This window comes from Gobio gobio (genome assembly GCF_949357685.1).
Source record: "Gobio gobio genome assembly, chromosome: 4".
Lineage (NCBI taxonomy): Eukaryota > Metazoa > Chordata > Actinopteri > Cypriniformes > Gobionidae > Gobio > Gobio gobio.
The window spans coordinates 56,119,295-56,140,400 of NC_137100.1; the positions used below are offsets into that span (position 1 = coordinate 56,119,295).

General features: G+C 40.1%; 1 protein-coding gene across 1 annotated transcript in view; it reads left to right on the top strand.

The window, feature by feature from the left end:
* The window catches only part of sema4c (sema domain, immunoglobulin domain (Ig), transmembrane domain (TM) and short cytoplasmic domain, (semaphorin) 4C), an 81,080-nt gene that overhangs the window by 18,801 nt on the left and 41,173 nt on the right, over positions 1-21,106 (top strand). The window contains exon 2 of the mRNA XM_079814817.1: positions 18,201-18,419. Coding sequence (XP_079670943.1) covers positions 18,317-18,419 — 103 coding nt within the window. The 5' untranslated portion in view covers positions 18,201-18,316. The remainder of the gene's footprint in view (positions 1-18,200; positions 18,420-21,106) is intronic.

The following is a 21,106-nucleotide window of genomic DNA, read 5'->3' on the forward strand; positions in this document are numbered from 1 at the left end:
AATCTTATAACATAACATCAATCTGTCAATGAACTAACACATCAGTAAACACAAAGCAACTACGCTACTCTGCCAGTACAAAGATAGATCAAAGTGACATGACGTTAACCAACCATTCAGAAACGTCCTGTTCGAACTTCGATGGGTTCGTCATCTGTTCCTGGTCCGACTCCGGTTCAAATTGATAAGGTTGCTCAGATGTGTCCTCAGATACTCCCGTTGCCATTATTTCTCGAAAATATACCCTCAACTGTTGTCAAGGCAACACTCCACGTGTGTTGTTGTGTCGGGTCGAACCGAACGCCCCACAGAGCAGAGGGGGCGGGGTGAGCAAAGCTCATTATCAATTAAAGTCACATACACTGAAATGACTTGCTGAAAACTGAGCTGGTTTTGACCAGGTAAAATTAGTGTTTTCTTACAATACTAATGAGAATTTTTAATTAAAGTATATTACAAACTTTTCATTTAGACACTAAAGAATCATATTAACTTGTACAAAAATGTCATTCTATGACCCCTTTAAAAGACTACAACTGAAAAATGTAATGAGCCCGCTGCTGAAATCCACACGCATTTGGTTGGCGGGTGTTCAAGCCCTGTAATATATATAAATCTTTACATTTTTAGCACATCCTTGAAATATATTTTGGCCTCAAAAATATATTTTCTGCCACATGGGACACACACACATGCTGTTAAAAGCACCAAACACTATGTGCTACAGTGAACTTATTAAACATTTCACCATTTCTGGACAGAAAAGTTGCATAAGTTCTTTTAAGGTCACGGAGCTCTTAAAAGGTGCCGCATGAGTGAAACTATTTTAGCACAGAAGATTCTCTAGACTGTTTCTTAACCGTCTCAGAAAGGCTATCCTCCCACACACTGTCTAGTCATAGAGTGTGTGTGTGTGTGTGTGTATGTGTGTTTGTATGTGTGTGAGCATCTCCATGCTGGCCTTGTTGGCGGGTTGCTAATTTCTTGCCAGGCCCAGCAGCAGGTGGAGGGTATTACATGGTTCTTTCCCCACACATTGGCATAGTTAAAGAAATAACAAAAGCAACCCACGGCATTTTCTCAGACGAGCTTTTATCGGCTCAAACACACCAAAGCCAAAGCCCACTCTAATGAATGCGGCCCTAGCTGTGTGACTGTGAAACTAAATATTCATATTTGTCACAACCACAGCTTCTTTCCTCCTTTTCATTATCTTCTTTCTTTCTATTTTTAGTGGATGGAGGGTGAGGGTCAGCGTGACAGCAGCTAATTTAAAGCGAAGGTCGGCCATCATGACCCTATGAATAATAGGCTTCTAGGGGCCAAAAGTCAATGCAAAAGTGCAGTCACTCAACAAAGAGGGCACACACACGGGCCGACACTTCTGCTTCACTGAACCACACTGCTCCTCTTATGTGTGGACAGATTTTATGGCCTTAAGAATGACCTTGCAAATGGACACTGGTAGAATTGAAGGACACTTTGATCAATACTAGTGCTTACAAGCATGCTAATATCCATAGATGCTGTTTACATATTTAGCTGGCTTCACTCCATTTCACATATTATCAAGTATGCACTGTTGCATATCCACGTAAGAGTTAGCATCTTAAAACTAATTTCTTAGCATTGCATCATTCTCAATTTTGACTGAAGAGTGTCTCATTTGTCATTTTATCACATTCTAAGTGGTGCTTCTGTAACCCCTCTGGTCCTATTCGGCCTACTCCGAGCGGGACTTGAACCGGCGTCTCCGAGATCGGAAGAGCGAGGTTTACCTGATATGCGATGCACACTTTGCAGAGCATTTGTGACATCTCATTTTCTATTCTGCAAAGGATTTGGGGTAATATTAACAAACTGTACACAAATAAAAAATTACTCCATTCAGACACTTTCGGCATACTATTTTCAACCTGCTAGGATTTAGAACATGCTAATTAGGATGGTTAGTATGCAAATTGGGATACAGAGCAAGACTTTTACACTTAGATCAGTGTTCCAGTAGCCTTAGCCCCGCCCACAACATTTGAGGTCGGGAAGGACTTGATCCGTTGTGGAGCAACTATGCTCGAAACAGAGCTGTTCGGACCAATCAAATTGTCAGGACGGCTTTATATGATGATGGACAGATGATCAACAGTATCGTAATCTTCCACGTCACCAAAGAGCGCTTGGGTTTAATTCGTTGACTAAATGGAGAACTTGATCGTATATGCATTCACCGTTACTGTTTCTCTCAAAAATGATGATCGTGTTGGTAAGTACTCAGTGTGTCCTTAAAGGGTTAGTTCACCCAAAAATGAAAATTCTGTCATTAATTACTCACCCTCATGTCGTTCGACACCCGTAAGACCTCCGTTCATCTTCGGAACACAAATGAAGATATTTTAGTTGAAAGCTGATGGCTGAGAAAGGCTTCAGATAGGCCTCCATTGGCATTCAGTACATTTACACTCCCAAGACCCATAAAAGGCACTAAAAACGTCGTTACAAATCTCACCACAGTGGCTCTACAATAATTTTATGAAGCGGTGACAATAGTTTTTGTGCGCAAAAAAAATCTAAATAACGACTTTATTCAACCTCTTCTTGTCTTCCGTGTGTGCCTCCACGACGCATGCGCGAGAATATGACGTAGCGCCGGCGTTTGGGAATCCATGGAATGCACGCTTTAGTCCCATTTGAGCACTACGCCGAGACCTAAAGCACGATCAATGTAGAATTCAACAGCTTAGACACGCGCGTCTTCCTCTGCTTGTAAACAAATCGCTTCTTGGTCATGTGTCCGAACGCCGGATCTGCGTCATATTCTTGCGCATGCGTCGTGGAGGCCTACACGGAAGACAAGAACAAGTTGGATAAAGGCGTTATTTAGATTTTTTTTTGCGCACAAAAACTATTGTCGTCGCATCGTAAAATTATTGTAGAGCCACTGTGGTGAGATGGACTTTGTAACAACGTTTTTAGTGTCTTTTATGGGTCTTGGGAGTGTAAATGTACTGAATGCCAATGGAGGCCTATCTGAAAATATCTTCATTTGTGTTCCGAAGATGAACGGAGGTCTTACGGGTGTCGAACGACATGAGGGTGAGTAATTAATGACAGAATTTTCATTTTTGGGTGAACTAACCCTTTAAATTATTTTTACAACACCGGCAAAGATCCCTTACATTCATCTTCTCCTTCTACTTCTTCCAGCGTGCGTGCAGTTGAGTTCTGTTGACAACTATGCGTCGCTCAACATACGTCACTTACTCCGTTGCCCTGATTGGTTGTAGGTCTATCCAATTGAGTGCAGAGGCATTTTCTCTCCTGGTTCAGTTGAAACACGCCCCATAATCACAGCCCAATGGAGCAGTAACAGACTCATATTCTGACTAGAATCTGAGTATGATGACGTCAAGCTAGTCGAAGCCAAAACAGCAGTTGAACGAATGACGTCCGATACGAAACTCATGCTGTAAGCGCTAAGCCAATACTCTCATAATTAGCACTGCAAGCACCAGTGTCTTCACCATACTCGAGCCAAAGCCAGCCTCAGATAAGCATCAGAGAGCATATGACTCAGCAGTGTCTTCCCTCCGCTCTGCACGGCTGTGATTAGCGTTAGCGATGTCAGCTAATGAATCATCCGTATTATGCCGCTGTCACGCTTGATTTCAGGGTTTAATAAAGGGATGTTTTAATTTAGTTCTGACTGCTCTGTGCGTTTCTCCGTAGGTGAGAAGGTGGTCAGATTGGGTTGAATTTATTCATGGCAGAGGCTTTTACAACAGTACTGTTTCTGAAACTCATTTACAGTGGCCCATGGTCGATTTGCTATTAAACGGGAGGTTTTAAACAGCATGCATGGGCTACGCATGTCTAATTCATGAGGCTGTTGAAAGGGTTTCTGAGTGACACCGAAAGTTTGGAGGCTTTGCTGAAACTAGTTATCGGATTTTGACCAACAGAGTATTTTATCAAAGGAAAAACTGGTTCATGAATAAACAATGTTTTTTGGATTCAGTAAGATAAGGTTAGTTTTTAGTAGTTATAATCTGCAGTATGTAAATGTTTGTGTGTGTTCTGAGAAGCTTAAAATTCAGTTAATCTTTTAGTGCAATAGTTAGGGTGTGTCTCAGCTCCCTGCTAGTGTTTATGAACAACAGCAGAACTGATATTTTTCTGACATTATTTTGAATGTACTTTATTATATTATATTACAGTACTTTATGATAAATATTTTGATTGAGACATATATCTGCAACATTTCAGACATAAATTAATTCACTACCTGTCTAGTGATGCATGTTTATGCTCAAATATAATTAAATAGCGGTTGTTTTTTTTAAATCATCACGTTGTGATGTGTATTGAGTTGGCTCACACATGTTTCATGCGGCAGGATTTCTGTCAAGGCAACATATTAGTGAGCATCGATGCTCCCTGGTTTTCATGGTGCATTATGGCACTTTTTAGGGAGCAACGTTTCTGTGCACAGTGATTTTGCGATTGAGACAGTGCTTAAAATGGCCGATTCCCTGACTAATGAACTAGTGGGCTGATTAGGATGCACCGTTAGATTATATTCAATAAGTTAAGTTTAGTTTCTAGTTGTTAATATTACTTTTGTATCAAGCTAGCATTAAGAAAGCTAAAATATGTAAATATTTGTGTGTTCTGAGAAGCTATGCAATAGTTAGAGTAGAGTAGTTAAGAGTTAGAGTAGATTCAGTAAGGTTAGTTTTCAGTAGTTATAATTAACTTTGAATTCACCCTTCGCCGCAAGTTTGATTGACAGGCGATCTGACCAATCACATCGCCGAATCTGCTGTTTTGTCCGACAAAGCAGTCAACGTTGGTGGACTTGAACTTGGAAAAATGGTGTGTACTGATGTCTTTCTGCGGTTGGAACAACATTTCTTTTAGTGTTCATTCATGTTTATTTCGTGCTTATCAATGAACTAGAAAGAAGAGATAATCGGTTCACGAGCAGCTATAACTATGGCGCTACAGCGATCACGACACATTAAAGAGCCACAAAACTGTATTTATTGTTTAAATATCTTTTAAAAAAAGAACAATTTCAAAGTTTATACTTTGTTTCATATCAAAAGTAACTTGCTCTGTCCTGTCTGTCGGCGTGTTGTCAGTGTCCTCTTTGCTCCGCGATGTATTTTCTCTACGTGAGAACGTGTGTCGCGTGAGAGCGCCATGGCTTGTCGGACATAGCAACAGTAACTAAAGGGGGCGGGTCTTTGAGAACGGTCAATAAGCATTTAAATAGCTACAGTATGCCAAAGTTTGTCTGTGTTCTGAGAAGCTTAAAACTCAACTTTACATGTGCAGGTGTTTTTCATATCCCACATTCTCCACCAGAAAAACATCCAGCCCCACCACTGGATCAGTTTGTAGTGTTTATATCATGTGTGTGTGTATGTGTGTTGTAGCTCTTTCCACACAGGTGAAAAAGCAATGGAAATAAAGTTTTTTGATGGCCTGTTTATTTTGGAAAATCAACACTGAGCGCAGTATGCCGGCAGACATTTTGTACACTAGTGTGTTTTTATGTGTGCGTCTGTGTACTCTCCATACAGTTAACCACCATTATTTTGACATTTCCTTGCATTTAAGATGCATTCATTTCCAAACAGATTTTTGCCAAACAGATCGTAAAGCCATTGGGATTTTTTGAACTAGTGCGGAAGGTTCAACTCCAAGCAGAGGGACTCTCTGTTAGGGGTTAAACGTTTTAACAGCCATGCTTCTGCAGAAACACACACACAATAGCTCTCCCAGATGGGTTGTGCTTCTAATTATGGCCCAAATTGAGTTTGCAGGTGATTTGATTAAAGTAATCTGATATGAGATATTTCGCAGAACTTAATTTTATGTGCGTGGGTGTGCAACTTTAACATACTCAAAGGGACTGCGTCCCTTTTTTTCTCAGTGATTCAATGTGACTGTGCTTTATTATAGCATGTGTAACTATATCTTCTAATCGATCACAGGGTGAAAGGATGAACTCTTCAGAAACCTAATCTGTTTAACCGTCCCTTCTTGTCTTATTCGTTTCTCTGTCCTCTTTTTTGGGCTGTATTCTTGTTACACTATGGATTCTTTCATCTATTATATGCATCTGTGTGACAGCTGACAGTCTTTTTCATGAGGGAGTATTTCAGACACCCTGGCTTCATCTCTCCGTCCCCTTTCATGTGGATGCGTTTCTATCGCAGAGAGAAAGAGAGAGAGATCACTCTCTAGAGAAGGACATTAACCTGATTGAAAGCGCCCACCCCTCACCCTCCAAGCTAGCGTGACCTTCAGTCACTTGTCTGTGTGTGTATCTTACACTCCCACAGGAACTTGAGTGAAAAAAAGGGTCCTCTGGTACTTTTAGTGAGAAGCAGAAGAAAGACTCAAGATAAGGAAGACCCAGAGAGAAGATGGCTGTACATTTTGAGGCCAGTAGACAGCGGATCACAGCAGGGGAGTGATCATGAGCGACTTTAGCGATGGACTATGATGATATACTCTATATACCATGTGTAACTCCGAGTGGGATTTGAACTGGGGTCTCCAGCGTAGGAAGCGGGAGTACTCCATAGAATTCAATGAGAAACCTTTGACATCATACACAGACGTGTTGAGCATGGAAATGTTATTGTCATGATGAAATTATATATCGGGTTATGATTTTGCCATTATTACATGTTGGAGTGTGATTCTCAATTTATTCAGCTAGCATAATTTTATTTACATTTATTTTATTTATGCTATTTAGACACGTTTGAACATCGCAACCTTTCCCTAAACCTACCCCATTTGTGTATTATATGATATAAAATACAGGATATAACAGGCAGCTATGACTGCAGACACAATTTATTCAAAATATACAAAATATTTCAAGTGCTCCGAGGCCAAACGATTGATGTGTGTGAAGAAAATCCCCAAAAGCGATCAGCGTCTCCTTCCGCCAAAGATCATGCACACATTCAAAAATTGCCGCCCAAAGAAACATTACATCAGCTTTCATAGTCAAATTGCATTGGCTCTCGTGTGTCTCGTGACCGAATGCGTCATGCTACAGAGTCGTGTGTATCTTTTCAATGAGATATGACTGTGTGCCTTCATGGAGCAGCGATTAAAACATTAAGATCAACTCTGTATCGTATGACTTCAGAAGACTTGGGATGCAACACAAGTTAATACTTTTATACAGTTTTTGGTCAGTTTTTGCAATAAATACCTGTGACTGTACTTTTATTTGTCTGTTACGTGTTTTATATTCTTGAGAAGTGGGTAGGTTTAGAGTAGGAGTGGGGTTAGTGGCTCCAAAATATAAAAGTAGCCTATAAATATTCCTAAAACCATGTCTACTTTTACAAATGCAAAGAATTAAATGCGTCTTTATCTGACGCCGAGGGTTCCTGACCAAGCGTGACCAATATGTGACGAGTTGGGAGTGAGAACGTGTTGACCAATTAGCGTCTGATTTACGGCATGCTTGAAATACCAGAATGCCACAAATACCAGTAAGTTGACTAGCGCAAACCTTAGTAAATCATCTCCTCCTCTCCATAAATTTTGCTTCTGAAAGGGAATCTCCTACAAATGCATATGCAATAAAGGTCAACCTCAAAAATAACGGTGTCCATGCCTCTTCAGCTCTAATTTTTCACTGCGTGTCTTTAGTACATCCTGACAGTAGTTTTTTAATGCCAAAAGAGGGTTTGTGCTGGTGCAAGCTAAATCTGGCCCAGGATGTTTACGATGCAGCATCAGCGTAGTGCATTAATATACCAACAGTCTTCACAATATCTTATTTTGTGTTCTGCGGAAGAAAAAAAGTCACACAGGTTTGAGTGAGTAAATAAAGATAGAAATTTCATTTTTGATTGAACTCCCTTTTAATATCGATAAGCAATATCTACTATTTGTGTGTGCTGTGCATTTTTGTGCTTATTGGAGTATCATCTCGTTATCTTAGCAAACTGCTTACATCATAATCCATTGAAATCAATTGTCTCCTGTGCATTTCACGTCTGTTGAGCTGCTGCCTCCTATGAAGAGCGTTCCAAATCAGTGACTTTTGAGGATTCTTAGAGGCAGGACACAACAAAGCAGCTCACTAGGATTCCAATTTAATAGCAATCTTCCATCCATGTTCTTGAAAGCAAATCAGCATAACTTTTTATTATTATTTTTTTTTTTATGCCCACTGTAATATGTAAATGACATTTTTAAAGTGCTGTAGCAACAGCTGAACTTGGTCAAACCTGTCAAGCTTTTGACAAATTCATTGGTTAAAATGAACTGCATTAGGTAGTTTTCTGAAATAAGAAATGAAAAAAAAAAATTTTTTTAGCTAGAAATGTGGTCTTAGATGCTTCTGAATAAGAGTTTCAGAACAGAACAGAGAGGAAGCAGGAAATGAGATGAAAATTACAGGTATTTGAGAAACTAGTCAAAGAGAAGAAGTGATTTATTCCACAGATAGCTCTCTCTCCACTGACCGCAGCACGGTGGTGAAACAAATAGGTCCGTGGGGCGAGGAACAAAACGGAGAGATAGAGATGGCGAACGAGAGATGGAGCAATGATTTGGGTGAGATTGGGGTAGTGGGGCGTGCGGGAGAAATCAGAGACAAATTATTGTTGTGTGAGGCAATTGTTGCGATAGAATAAGCATTCAGTTAAATTGAAGACCTCAGACTTTTGCAAATTGCCTGAGATAACAGTGTGGCGAAAACAAGGCAAGTCGTTTGTATTCCCGCCGTCACCGAATTCACACACAAAAGAGGGGCTCTCACTCAATCAAGAGAAAGAGTAAAAATATCCCACAGCGATCCCCTCTTTCAATCTCTCTATTTCTGCTTATCCCGCTTTATCTCTGAAGCTCTCATTTTTGCAAAGAGGAAGCGAGTGGATTGAATCTGGCCATTGGTTGATGATCATAAATAGCTTTACGGCGCCTAAATCCCCCTCTCGCATGCTGGGAAAGAGGAGGCCGGGGGAAGGAAGATGATAAAAGCAGGGTGCGGGGAGGAGAGAAGAAAGGAAACAGGAAGATAAAGAGGGAAGTCTGAGGTGAAGTGGGCTGGGGAAGGATTTGAAAAAGAAGCGAGACTACGTATCGTAACAGTAAAGACATGCATTTCAAACCCACAAACACTACAGATATCCTGAGATGAGTGCAGGGACAGATGAATTAGTGTGTTTCGGAATAGACACCACTGTGCCTTCTCAGCACAATAAAAGAAAAACAACACCAGCGATACGAAAAGCCAAATTTGTCCCAACATGACATGCGAGTGCATCACAGATACTTGAGAATCAGCATAAATACAAGCCAGTGTTCCTACAGATGTGCACTGGATGTTGATTAAACCCGATCTGTCCTCCTTCCGTCACTGAGATCCTTCCTGTTTACATCCCACCAGATTTCTCATTGATCTCTCATCTTATCGTCTGCTAAAATGTTTTTCCTCTTTCGCTTTGTTTCTCTCTCTCTCTCTCTCTCTCCGTATTGAACAGTGGGATGTGTGTCATGTGGAATGAAGGTGTCAGTTTCGTATCATACAGCAATGCTAGACAATTGCAGAGCTGCACCGCATGACTCCACATTAACTCCGCTAACAGGAAACACTTGAGAGGTGCAGAGGAGCACTGTGGCCTTCTTTCTTCCCCTTCTCTCTCTACTTTCACTTATTTCAACTGAAAGCCATAGATGTCAATGAGAGAGGACACAAATAGCCTCTCCACCTCTGGCTCCAATACCTCCGGCTGTCAGGAACTGCAGGGTAGAGGGAGAACGATGAGGAAAAAAGTATGGCCTACACAGAACAATTAACCCCCAAGAGAGTACAGTAGGAGTCCTGCACTTCCAGCCTATTAGCATACAAAAGTGCTCAACCTGAGTAAGACACAGCTACAGATGGCCCAAGGGGGTTGCACACACACACACACACATACACACACATTCTTGAATATGTGCTTTACAGGAACTCTCCATAGGTGTAATGGTTTGTATAGTCTGTCTGTCTGTGTCTGTGTCTGTGTCTGTGTCTGTCTGTCTGTGTCTGTGTCTGTCTGTCTGTATCTGTCTGTCTGTGTCTGTCTGTCTGTCTGTGTCTGTCTGTCTGTCTGTGTCTGTCTGTCTGTATCTGTCTGTCTGTCTCTATCTATCTATCTATCTATCTATCTATCTATCTATCTATCTATCTATCTATCTATCTATCTATCTATCTATCTATCTATCTATCTATCTATCTATCTATCTATCTATCTGTCTGTCTGTCTGTCTGTCTGTCTGTCTGTCTGTCTGTCTGTCTGTCTGTCTGTCTGTCTGTCTGTCTGTCTGTCTGTCTGTCTGTCTATCTATCTATCTATCTATCGTCTGTCTGTCTGTCTGTCTGTCTGTCTGTCTGTCTATCTATCTATCTATCTATCTATCTATCTGTCTGTCTGTCTATATATCTATCTATCTATCTGTCTGTCTATCTATCTATCTATCTATCTATCTATCTATCTATCTATCTATCTATCTATCTATCTATCTATCTATCTATCTATCTATCTATCTATCTATCTATCTATCTATCTATCTATCTATCTATCTATCTGTCTGTCTGTCTGTCTGTCTGTCTGTCTGTCTGTCTGTCTGTCTGTCTGTCTGTCTGTCTGTCTGTCTGTCTGTCTGTCTATCTATCTATCTATCTATCTATCTATCTATCTATCTATCTATCTATTTTTCTCCATAAAAAAAATGAAATGACAAACATTGGTAGTAAAGTAAATGTGTAATTGGTATCTCTCTACATGATCGCCATGCATTCTGTCATGTTTTGCTGGTTGTGTTGTGATGAATGTAAGGCGTAGGATTTGCGTGTATTTAAATATGTATAACGTTACACCCCTGCACAATAACAGGAACTAATGCAACCGTGTCCCTGTAAGATATTGTACACAAAAATACAACATTTTCCTCCCAGGCTCCTAGCCAGCTCTCCAAACATGCTACAGTTCTCTGCTGAAATGATTATGCGCTCCAGAAGTCATTGCTGAAATCATAAAAGTAGAACATAACCGTAATCGTTATTGCATAATGTTAAAGCCAATCCTGTAGCACACCTATTTCCTGCGCTGATCGCTGGTGTCTTTAACAGAAACACAGCAGCCTACACGTCTCTCTTCTAAAGGCCCCTGTGGGACCGTATGCACACAATGTGGTTACCGTTGCATTGTCTGCTAATTGCTGTTGTTCTGTTGATGTGCTACCGTGCGCTAACACAGCATTCACGTAAGATGGGGAATCAACCTATGGATGTGCCCTCACATGTGAAAGCAGCTGGGTAATGAGGTTGTCGCGGTTGTCGTTAATGAAGCTGATTGAATTGGCAACACATGCAGCAATAATGACAGGTCAGAGAGGGTATCCCAGCATCCTCTGCTCCTGAGGGCATGGGGCAGCAGGGGAGGCATGGAAACACGCGAGTGTTGCCAGCTTCTGTCTCTCCCGCACACATGTCCAAACACACACTCACTCATCAGTTTGTGCTTAAAGCTCATCATTAGAGTAACTGACAGAGCAAGGTCAGAGAGAGATGGACTATATTCAGAGAGGAAGGTTTATAGAGAGATGATGAAAGAGAGAGAGAGAGGGGGAAGAGATGCGGTTTTACCAACCCAGGCTCATTGGAAAGACGTGCCTGTGGCGACATTTCTGCAAAATGACTTTACATTACGTCTTGCGTCATACACTTGAATTATTTTAATACATTTCCTACAAAGTATATACATACATGAGAATTCATTTTTATCATATTTTCATTCTAAATTCCACAGATTGCATTTATTGTGTTTATTAGCATTCTGTGCTGGAAATAGAGGAAATAGTTTGACTTTTTCTATTATAACTTTGATCTTACTGTAACTACTTTACATAAATAATTTTCACAGAGTAAATATTTAAATAGTTTTTTATTTGACTCTTTGTTTGATCATCATAGATTTAAAGTGTCATAAGTCATTTTTTATGATGTATTTTTTATAATTTAGTCTGGGTCTGGGACAAGGGTTAAGCAGTATAGTTTCTGAGATTGTTTTATATGACTTTTATATGCATAAAATAAAAATCTTCATGAACATGAACCCGTGGGACATAAAAGTTAAAGTAACACCCTTAAATGAAAACAAATGGTGAGATCTAGATAATTGTAGACACATAGTGAGAAATAAAAGAGGGAACAGATGATCCCGAAGGGCATCTTAACACTTTCTTTCTGTTTTTCTTTTTTTTACTCGAGTTGATAATTAAGTTGAGTTGAGTTGTAGTTTAGCTGTTTAGTCCAGACTTAAAGGTGACCTTGATCGTGGAGCTATTGCTCTATGGGCCGAGGGCCACTGGGAGGGGGGGATCCCGGTGACAGGAAGGTTTTCCTGTGGAATAGGAAGTGGGACGCGCCTGCAGCTGATCAAACTCCATTTGATTATTAAGACTTTCATCTATTCTCATTCACTAATGAAACATCAAACTGCCTGTTGATGTCAAATAACAGACACACACACTCAATCATTCAACACACACACAAGCTGTCAGCCTCCCACTTTTTCACACACTCCCACTTCTAACATCATCAGTCACACTAACAGCGCACATGCAGTCCGACCAAAACAACATTCACACTTTCTTCTACAAAAAAAACACACATAATACATGCATGCCAGCTGCAGGCACTGTCACAAAGGCATAAACAAAGAGCAAACGGCATTAAACCTTCAGCTCAACACTTTCATCAGCACAAGACTGCAGCCTTGAGAGACACTCTGAAGTCCTGAGTTCTCAAAACCACCACGCTACTCTTGTCTGCAGTATTTCAGTGCAAAATGTCTAATTCATTTCACAAATGCAATACAGTTTAACCAGATGAAATGCAGCCGCTGTGCCGTGTTATTCAAATTAAGCCATTGTCATTCTTTTCAGTACAGACACACCTCCTTTCTATGTAAATTAGGTTTATTATAGATTGTGCCTAATTCACAATTCTCTGCACGGCGCAATTAACATTGTGCTATTATCACTTGTGGAAAGCAGGCGGTAAATGGAAGTTCATTTAATATAGGTGTTTGTTTCAGGGTTGTGTGCCATTCAGGCTTGAATGGAGCATTCCTTTACATTTGAATTCGAATGCAAGGAACGTTTAAATAAATGAGTGTGTCCATAATTTTAACTACAGACAAACTTTATATATTGCCTTGATAAAGACTTGTTTGTAAATGTTTAAAAAGCCTGAAAGGTGTATAGACTCAGATATAGATATAGATAGATAAGATCCATACATCCATAGATAGGATGGATGCACTGTAAGTTGGCAAAACTAAAAGAAAATTAAGTCGAAGAATTAAAAGTTTAAGTAAGCAGAACTTGCTGATTTTTATTTTGTAATCATACATATTAATTGCTCTGAACTTGAAATATTTGAATAAGCTCATTCATACATTCAACTTAAACTAGCTAATTCGATCAATTCCACCTTGCTTGGTTACACAATGCTTTGATAGCATTAGCACTTGCTAAATGAGGACAGCAATATAATACATTTAACATATATCAAACTAAGCTCATGCTCCACTCGTCGCCACTTAATTTTGGCATTTACTGTCTCTTTTGAGTGTCATGGCAAAGCATGCTGGGAGATAGAAATGCCAGCCCAGTTTCAGTTAAATTGAAGCTAGTATAAATGAAAATAAGTTCATAAAACTCAAAACAATGAAGCAATTCAGATTACTTAATGTGTTAGTTTTGTGAACTCAAAAGAAAAAGAAAGTTCTAAACTCATAAAAGTTAATTTGTTTGAACTCATTTGTTTAATTTGAGTTGGCTCTACTCAAACCAATTATTTATTTTGAGCGTTAAGGTTTACAGTGTGGACAGATGGATGGACGTTTTTAACTTTGTATCCAAAATAGTTTCAAAGTAAATCCTATACCCTTTTTTCAGTCTAGTGTGCATTTAAGTGTAAATTGATTTAATTTAATTAAATCTAAAAGTCAACATCTTAAGATTAGGTGCTTATTTGTTTTGTAAATGACCAACTACCTTTACTTGAGTAGGATAAATATAAACTGCTACTGCTTCCTGACACTTACAGCTGGTTCACCTGATATTTTTGCTTCATTGCTGCCTGTCGTTTTGGAAAATAATGCAATGGAAAATATATAGAGTAAACAGCTCTCAGTGCCATTGAGATGTACATGTCTGCAGTGGTTCACGCCAGACTGAATGTGTCAGGCATAAACAAGACTTAAGGGGCAGGACAGATACCTTGAGAGGGTTGGTGGCTCCTCTAACCACCTACTGCCCTGCTTCTGTGTCTATAAAAGAACCCCGCCTGTTACTCTAGGGGATGAAAGCATGCTGCCGTGTTTTGACTAGTGCCATCTGATCTTATACCGAAATAAATAGATCATATGCTGAAGGCAGATTTCTTCTTTTATTCAGGTCCTTCTGTTTACGCAGTGTACATTTCGAGACAGTCTGGGTTTGACGTAGGTGCTTTTTTGAGGATTGGTTGAGCAGCTGGTGTTGAGTGGTCAGTTTCTGCAATCGTTGACATGGTGTAGAGATAGTGGCAGGATGTTGGGAAATTACCGGCCACTGACATGCGAAGGGCTTTTGTTTAACTTTCATTAAAGGACGGATGATTGGGGAATGAGGGATGGAAGGAAGGAGGAAAGCTCTTGAGTGTGACACTAGAAAGATGTGTTTATGTTGAGGGGTGGAGTTGTTTCCTCTTGCGCATCCGTATGGTCACAATCCACCTTCATCTCATGGTCATGCTGTTGCTTTGACATCTGCTGTCTCTGGGGGTCAGTAGGTCATGGTTCAAAGGGTCTTGTTTTAGTTTAGATGATGAACATGGGGATTGGCTGGTTGTTCTGGAGAAGAGATTATTATTGACAGGAAGACAAGAGCAGATTTGAAGGGGATGGGAAATGCTTTAGACTCACAAAGCTGGTCATCACTCAACCTTTGGCCTTTTTCCGGACGTGCATGAAAAACGCAGAGGAAAGGCCGATTGTTTTCTTTAGGGAGGAGTTCATTTTAAAACACACTCTTTGAGTATACGTCCATCTTCACACAGATCACTTCAGAAGGATATGTTTTTTTTTAAATATATATAAATACTATTGAATTATTGATTTGCTTTGTTTGTATTTGTGTTAACTGCAATTGTTCTGCACTTTTGAAATTCCTTGTACTTGCCATATATGTTGGAATCTTTACATAATTAATCAACATTAAAATAAATAGCAAACAATTATATATATATATATATATATATATATTTGTTAAACGGTCTGCCAACAGCAATGTTCCTTCTGATTCGCACATGACAAATGAGATTTACTCTCTGTTCTTGGTGGTTGAAATGGTTGTTTTCCAGAGATTTAGCACAAGGTCTTTGAGAGCTGCTCTGCTCTGTTGCTTTTGGAGCTCTACCCATAATCCCTCTGCAGGTCAAGCATGATCATATGAAGCCTCTCAGTGAAACAGTCAGAAATATGTTTGCGAGCAGCGACACAGATGGATGTATATATACAATGTGTATATGTGTGTGCGTGTGTATTAATGTAGCAATATTATTCAAAGATATAAAGTCTAGAAATTATAGTTTTATCTATAAATGATATATGGAGATGATAATATTTATATATACACTCACCTAAAGGATTATTAGGAACACCTGTTCAATTTCTCATTAATGCAATTATCTAATCAACCAATCACATGACAGTTGCTTCAATGCATTTAGGGGTGTGGTCCTGGTCAAGACAATCTCCTGAACTCCACACTGAATGTCAGAATGGGAAAGAAAGGTGATTTAAGCAATTTTGAGCAATTTTGAGCATCTCAATCCAATGATGGCAAGAGGCCGCCCCTCCACACTTGCTTATCATTGCTGGTTGTTGGTGCCAGACGGGCCGGTCTTAGTATTTCACAATCTGCTTAGTTACTATGATTTTCACGCACAACCATTTCTAGGGTTTACAAAGAATGGTGTGAAAAGGGAAAAACATCCAGTATGCGGCAGTCCTGTGGGCGAAAATGCCTTGTTGATGCTAGAGGTCAGAGGAGAATGGGCCGACTGATTCAAGCTGATAGAAGAGCAACTTTGACTGAAATAACCACTCGTTACAACCGAGGTATGCAGCAAAGATTTTGTGAAGCCACAACACTCACTGAGGGCTACAGCAGCAGAAGACCCCACCGGGTACCACTCATCTCCACTACAAATAGGAAAAAGAGGCTACAATTTGCACGAGCTCACCAAAATTGGACAGTTGAAGACTGGAAAAATGTTGCCTGGTCTGATGAGTCTCGATTTCTGTTGAGACATTCAGATGGTAGAGTCAGAATTTGGCGTAAACAGAATGAGAACGTGGATCCATCATGCCTTGTTACCACTGTGCAGGCTGGTGGTGGTGGTGTAATGGTGTGGGGGATGTTTTCTTGGCACACTTTAGGCCCCTTAGTGCCAATTGGGCATCATTTAAATGTCACGTCCTACCTGAGCATTGTTTCTGACCATGTCCATCCCTTTATGACCACCATGTACCCATCCTCTGATGGCTACTTCCAGCAGGATAATGCACCATGTCACAAAGCTCTAATCATTTCAAATTGGTTTCTTGAACATGACAATGAGTTCACTGTACTAAAATGGCCCCCACAGTCACCAGATATCAACCCAATAGAGCATCTTTGGGATGTGGTGGAACGGGAGCTTCGTGCCCTGGATGTGCATCCCACAAATCTCCATCAACTGCAAGATGCTATCCTATCAATATGGGCCAACATTTCTAAAGAATGCTTTCAGCCCCTTGTTGAATCAATGCCACGTAGAATTAAGGCAGTTCTGAAGGCGAAAGGGGGTCAAACACAGTATTAGTATGGTGTTCCTAATAATCCTTTAGGTGTGTGTAGAAAATAATATAGTATTATTCATATTTTATATAGTAATATTTTTAAAATGAATAGTAAGTTTAAAAACAGAGTTTATAAATCTTTTTATTATATACTTTTTGTATATATGTATATATATATGCAGGGAGAGAGCAACAGAACATATTTAGTTTGGAACTGCCATGCCAGAAAAAGTGCAGAGAACACAATCACCTGTTTTTAAAAGTCAAGTAGACAGCACCTGTCACAACAGTCTGACGCATTCCAGTCCCTCACCGCAAAACACAGATATAAACAATGGCACATCGATCCAATAAAAAAATGGCGTGCATGTGGAGAAGTGAGTCATCGAATTGCTATATTGCAACCCCTCTATTACGGACAACTCATTTGAAGCGAATCGCCACCATCTCTGACTTATCTGACTTACCTCTTATCTGGCTCTCTCTCTTTCATGCTAATGAAAAAAGAAAAACAGAAATCAATGGTCGTGAGATTGCAACCACACAGGTCCACATCTCAATCCAATGATGGCAAGAGGCCGCCCCTCCACACTTGCTTATCATTGCGAACATTTGAATTCACACAACCTTTTCAGACTGAATGATAAAACAGTGCAGGCAGAGAGAGGGCTTTACATTGTTATCTGCACCGCTAAACAGTATTTGACATTTGACGCACATTTAAAAGTCAATGGGTTTGCTCTCAAATCAGCAAATATTATCAAGGCCCTAATTTCCCTTTTTAATGGAGAGAAACAGGTGTGAGGCGATGATTAGAGCAAACGTGTGAAAACGGCTATAGCTGAACAGACTGGACCGCTCAGGCCTTTTTTTCCCCCACTCTTTCCCTTGAAACCTTGCCTCGGGCATCATCATAATGCATTCAGGAGAACGCAGACTCCAATTATAATTACAAACGCATTTCTCGTTTGTCCGTGGCTGTCAAAAACAGGCCTTCTTCAATGTGCGACATGTTCTTTGGTAAACGATTGCGAGTTGTGTTGATGCTGCTTTGCTCTGACAAGCGTCCTCAATGTGGCTGGTGGTCTGCCAAGATGTGTTTATCGCTGTACCTTCTGAAAGAGGGTAAAATATGTCATTAAATTGTCCTGACTGTGTTTTGTCACTCCATAAACAGTTCCAGCTTTATTGAGATAGCGACAAGAAGGCTCTAGGGATGTTGCCGTGCGTCTCATAATCACTTTTGTTTATGTTTTTTGTTTTCTTTATCTCCCCTGACAGGAGCCGTTGAACGCATCTGGAGCCTCCACACCTCCTCGTCCAATCCGAACCCTCGCTCCTCGTCCAATCAGAATCTGCATTCCGTGGAGGAGAATAAAAGGAGTGGGAGCGGAGAAATGGGGTGTGCGAAAGTTCTTCTCGTGATGTTTGTGATCGGGTTTGAAAAGGGGATTTGCGTCAACTGGAACCCCGTCCCACGCAAGACAGTTAAATATAATGGTGAGTATCTAATGACCAAACAAAACTGTGAGCGATTCCTCCCAGCGGTGATCACGCAGCAAATGAGCCCACTGTCCCGTTCCCGTTTTTCTCACAGTATTTTTTATGGCACTCCTCCTTTCTTTATTCGTCCGTCTCTTTCTTCTTTTCTTCGGTCGACCCCTCCCTTCATTCTCAATGCAGATTTGAGATAAAAGGTGCGATTTCTGCTTTGAATTTACTGAGATATCACATTACTGCACGGTTTTATAGGCTTTACCTCCCTATTCATTTGCGTTCGCTCCATTTGTGCCTGTTCTCCCTTTCTCACACTGTTTTCTATGTCGCCGCTCTCTACTTCTCTTTTTCTTTTGCGCTTGCTCTGCAGGGAATTCAATAGGAATGAATTGTGCGTGATGAGAGTGCTGTTTAGAACGAAACAAATCTTTTACTTTATCAGTATTTTTGCCTGTTCTAGGAAAAACTTCTAAGCATCCTTAAAAATGCATTTACTTTACTATTTTAATATTTGTTTTCTGATAATATAATTAGAATTATCTCATTAGCAAAATATTTTTTTTTATTTTTAAGCATACATCTAAGAACATTTAATCAGGTTTATGCTTAAAGTAGGAGAAAAACTATTTGCCAGTGGGGTAGTAAAAATAATGTTGGACGTCAGACTGAAAATGCTCTGGAAGCTTAAATCTGTCCTGCTTTAGGCATTTATAGATGTTTTTTTTTTTTTTACAGCAATATGAGATAGAAACCTGTGTAAGAGACTGATTCTTGTGGTGAATTTGCACTAAAATCAGGTTGAAGGCACAGATGCACCCTCAAAATGAACACAGATTTTTTTGCAGGCCAGTCCTGAATAAAAGGTTGTGGAGGATGAAACGGATTAGCGTGATCTGGCATACTATGCTGAGACTGTAAAATATCACTTCACTACTCTAGTCCAGACATCTGAATCGGCTCTTTAAAATGCAGAAAGTGCACTAGTCTACACTGCGTGTCTGGATGGATGCCCTGTCATAATGCTCTTCACCACCATTTAATGAATTACTTCTGGAAAGATCAATAGAAAATTTACTCAAACATCTTTTTTTATTTTTTATTAAAACTCAGCTTAACGTAATATCACAAAGTTAATTGTGCCTGGTAAATAGCACTGCCTTTTTTAAATAAGCATAATTTGCACTACTACTTCTATCAAATATTGATTTTTAAAACAGTGTCTTATGCTCACCAATGGTGCATTTATTTGATAAAAAAATACAGAAAAAATATACAGTGGTGCTTGAAAGTTTGTGAACCCCTTGAAAATGTGAAAAAAGAGAGATCATACAAAATGCTTGTTATTTTTTATTTAGTACTGTCCTGAATTTGATGTTTTACATAAAAGATGTTTACATATAGTCCACAGGACAAATACTGTGTGTCGTTTTGTGATGGTTGTTAAAGCTGCAGTCCGTAACTTTTTGTGCTCTAGCGGTTAATAAACAGAACTGCATGCGTCTTGTGGAAGAACATTGCAGCCGGAGCTACTTCTCTCTGTTTATGTCTATGGCGAGTCACGCAGGGACTGTGCTCCTCCACAGCAGTTCCTACCAGTTCAGTAACGAGTAATCAAACCAATTACTGTTTCTCCCGTTACAAAGCCGTTAGCGTTACTGAGAATAAAATGCAGCGTTACTATAATTGAGCTCACTGAAGCAATTTTCATCCGAACAGGCTCTCTGTCAGTTGGACCTACAACGTTTTTTCCCTCTGGTTGGTTGGTGTGTGTGTGTGTGTGTGTGTGTGTGTGTGTGTGTGTGTGTGTGTGTGTGTGTGTGTGTGTGTGTGTGTGTGTGTGTGTGTGTGTGTGTGTGTGTGTGTGTGTGTGTGTGTGTGTGTGTGTGTGTGTGTGTGTGTGTGTGTGTGTGTGTGTGTGTGTGTGTGTGTGTGTGTGTGTGTGTGTGTGTCTGTGTGTGTGTGTGCGTGCGGGTGTGCGTGCATGCCATGCGTGTGGGGGGGTGGGTGGTGTGGTACACATAACTGATGATGATTGGTGGGTGGGAGACAAGGTTGAGGTTGGTAGGTTGAGTTCACACACACACACACACACACACACACACACACCTATGACACACACACACGCATATGCAGTCACACACACCAACGACCAGGAGGAGTCAGAGCGATGGCAAGTCCAACGACTTCAAAGGTAGCTTTCGCAAACTGGAAGTATAAGCACTACTTTTCCCTCGTTGAGGTGAAAGGTAAGAATGTTAATGTAACGTGCAACTTATGCCCAGGAAGAAAGAGTCTCTCCATGTCGGTGGCAAGTAATTCTAATCTAATGAAGCGCCTCACATCATCACATGCCGCCACAAAATTAGTGGCTAAAAACCCAGGTGATAATGTGAGCTCCACTACCAAAGGAGTAGGATAGTACTGATAATATTTACACTGTAGTAGGTCTACTGATAATATTTACAATAATGTATTACATTTTATAGGTGTCTCTCGCATTGTCCCACAGCAACATTACAATAGTGTAGATTAATGTACAATGTTTTATAATAATAATTTATTCTATTTAGTGTCCAATTCATTCATTTAACATATTTAATATTGGGGCATCCAAGTTATTTGACATATTTGAACATTTGAAAAAAAAGTAACACTGTAGTTACTTTCCCTGGTAATTAGTTACTTTTATA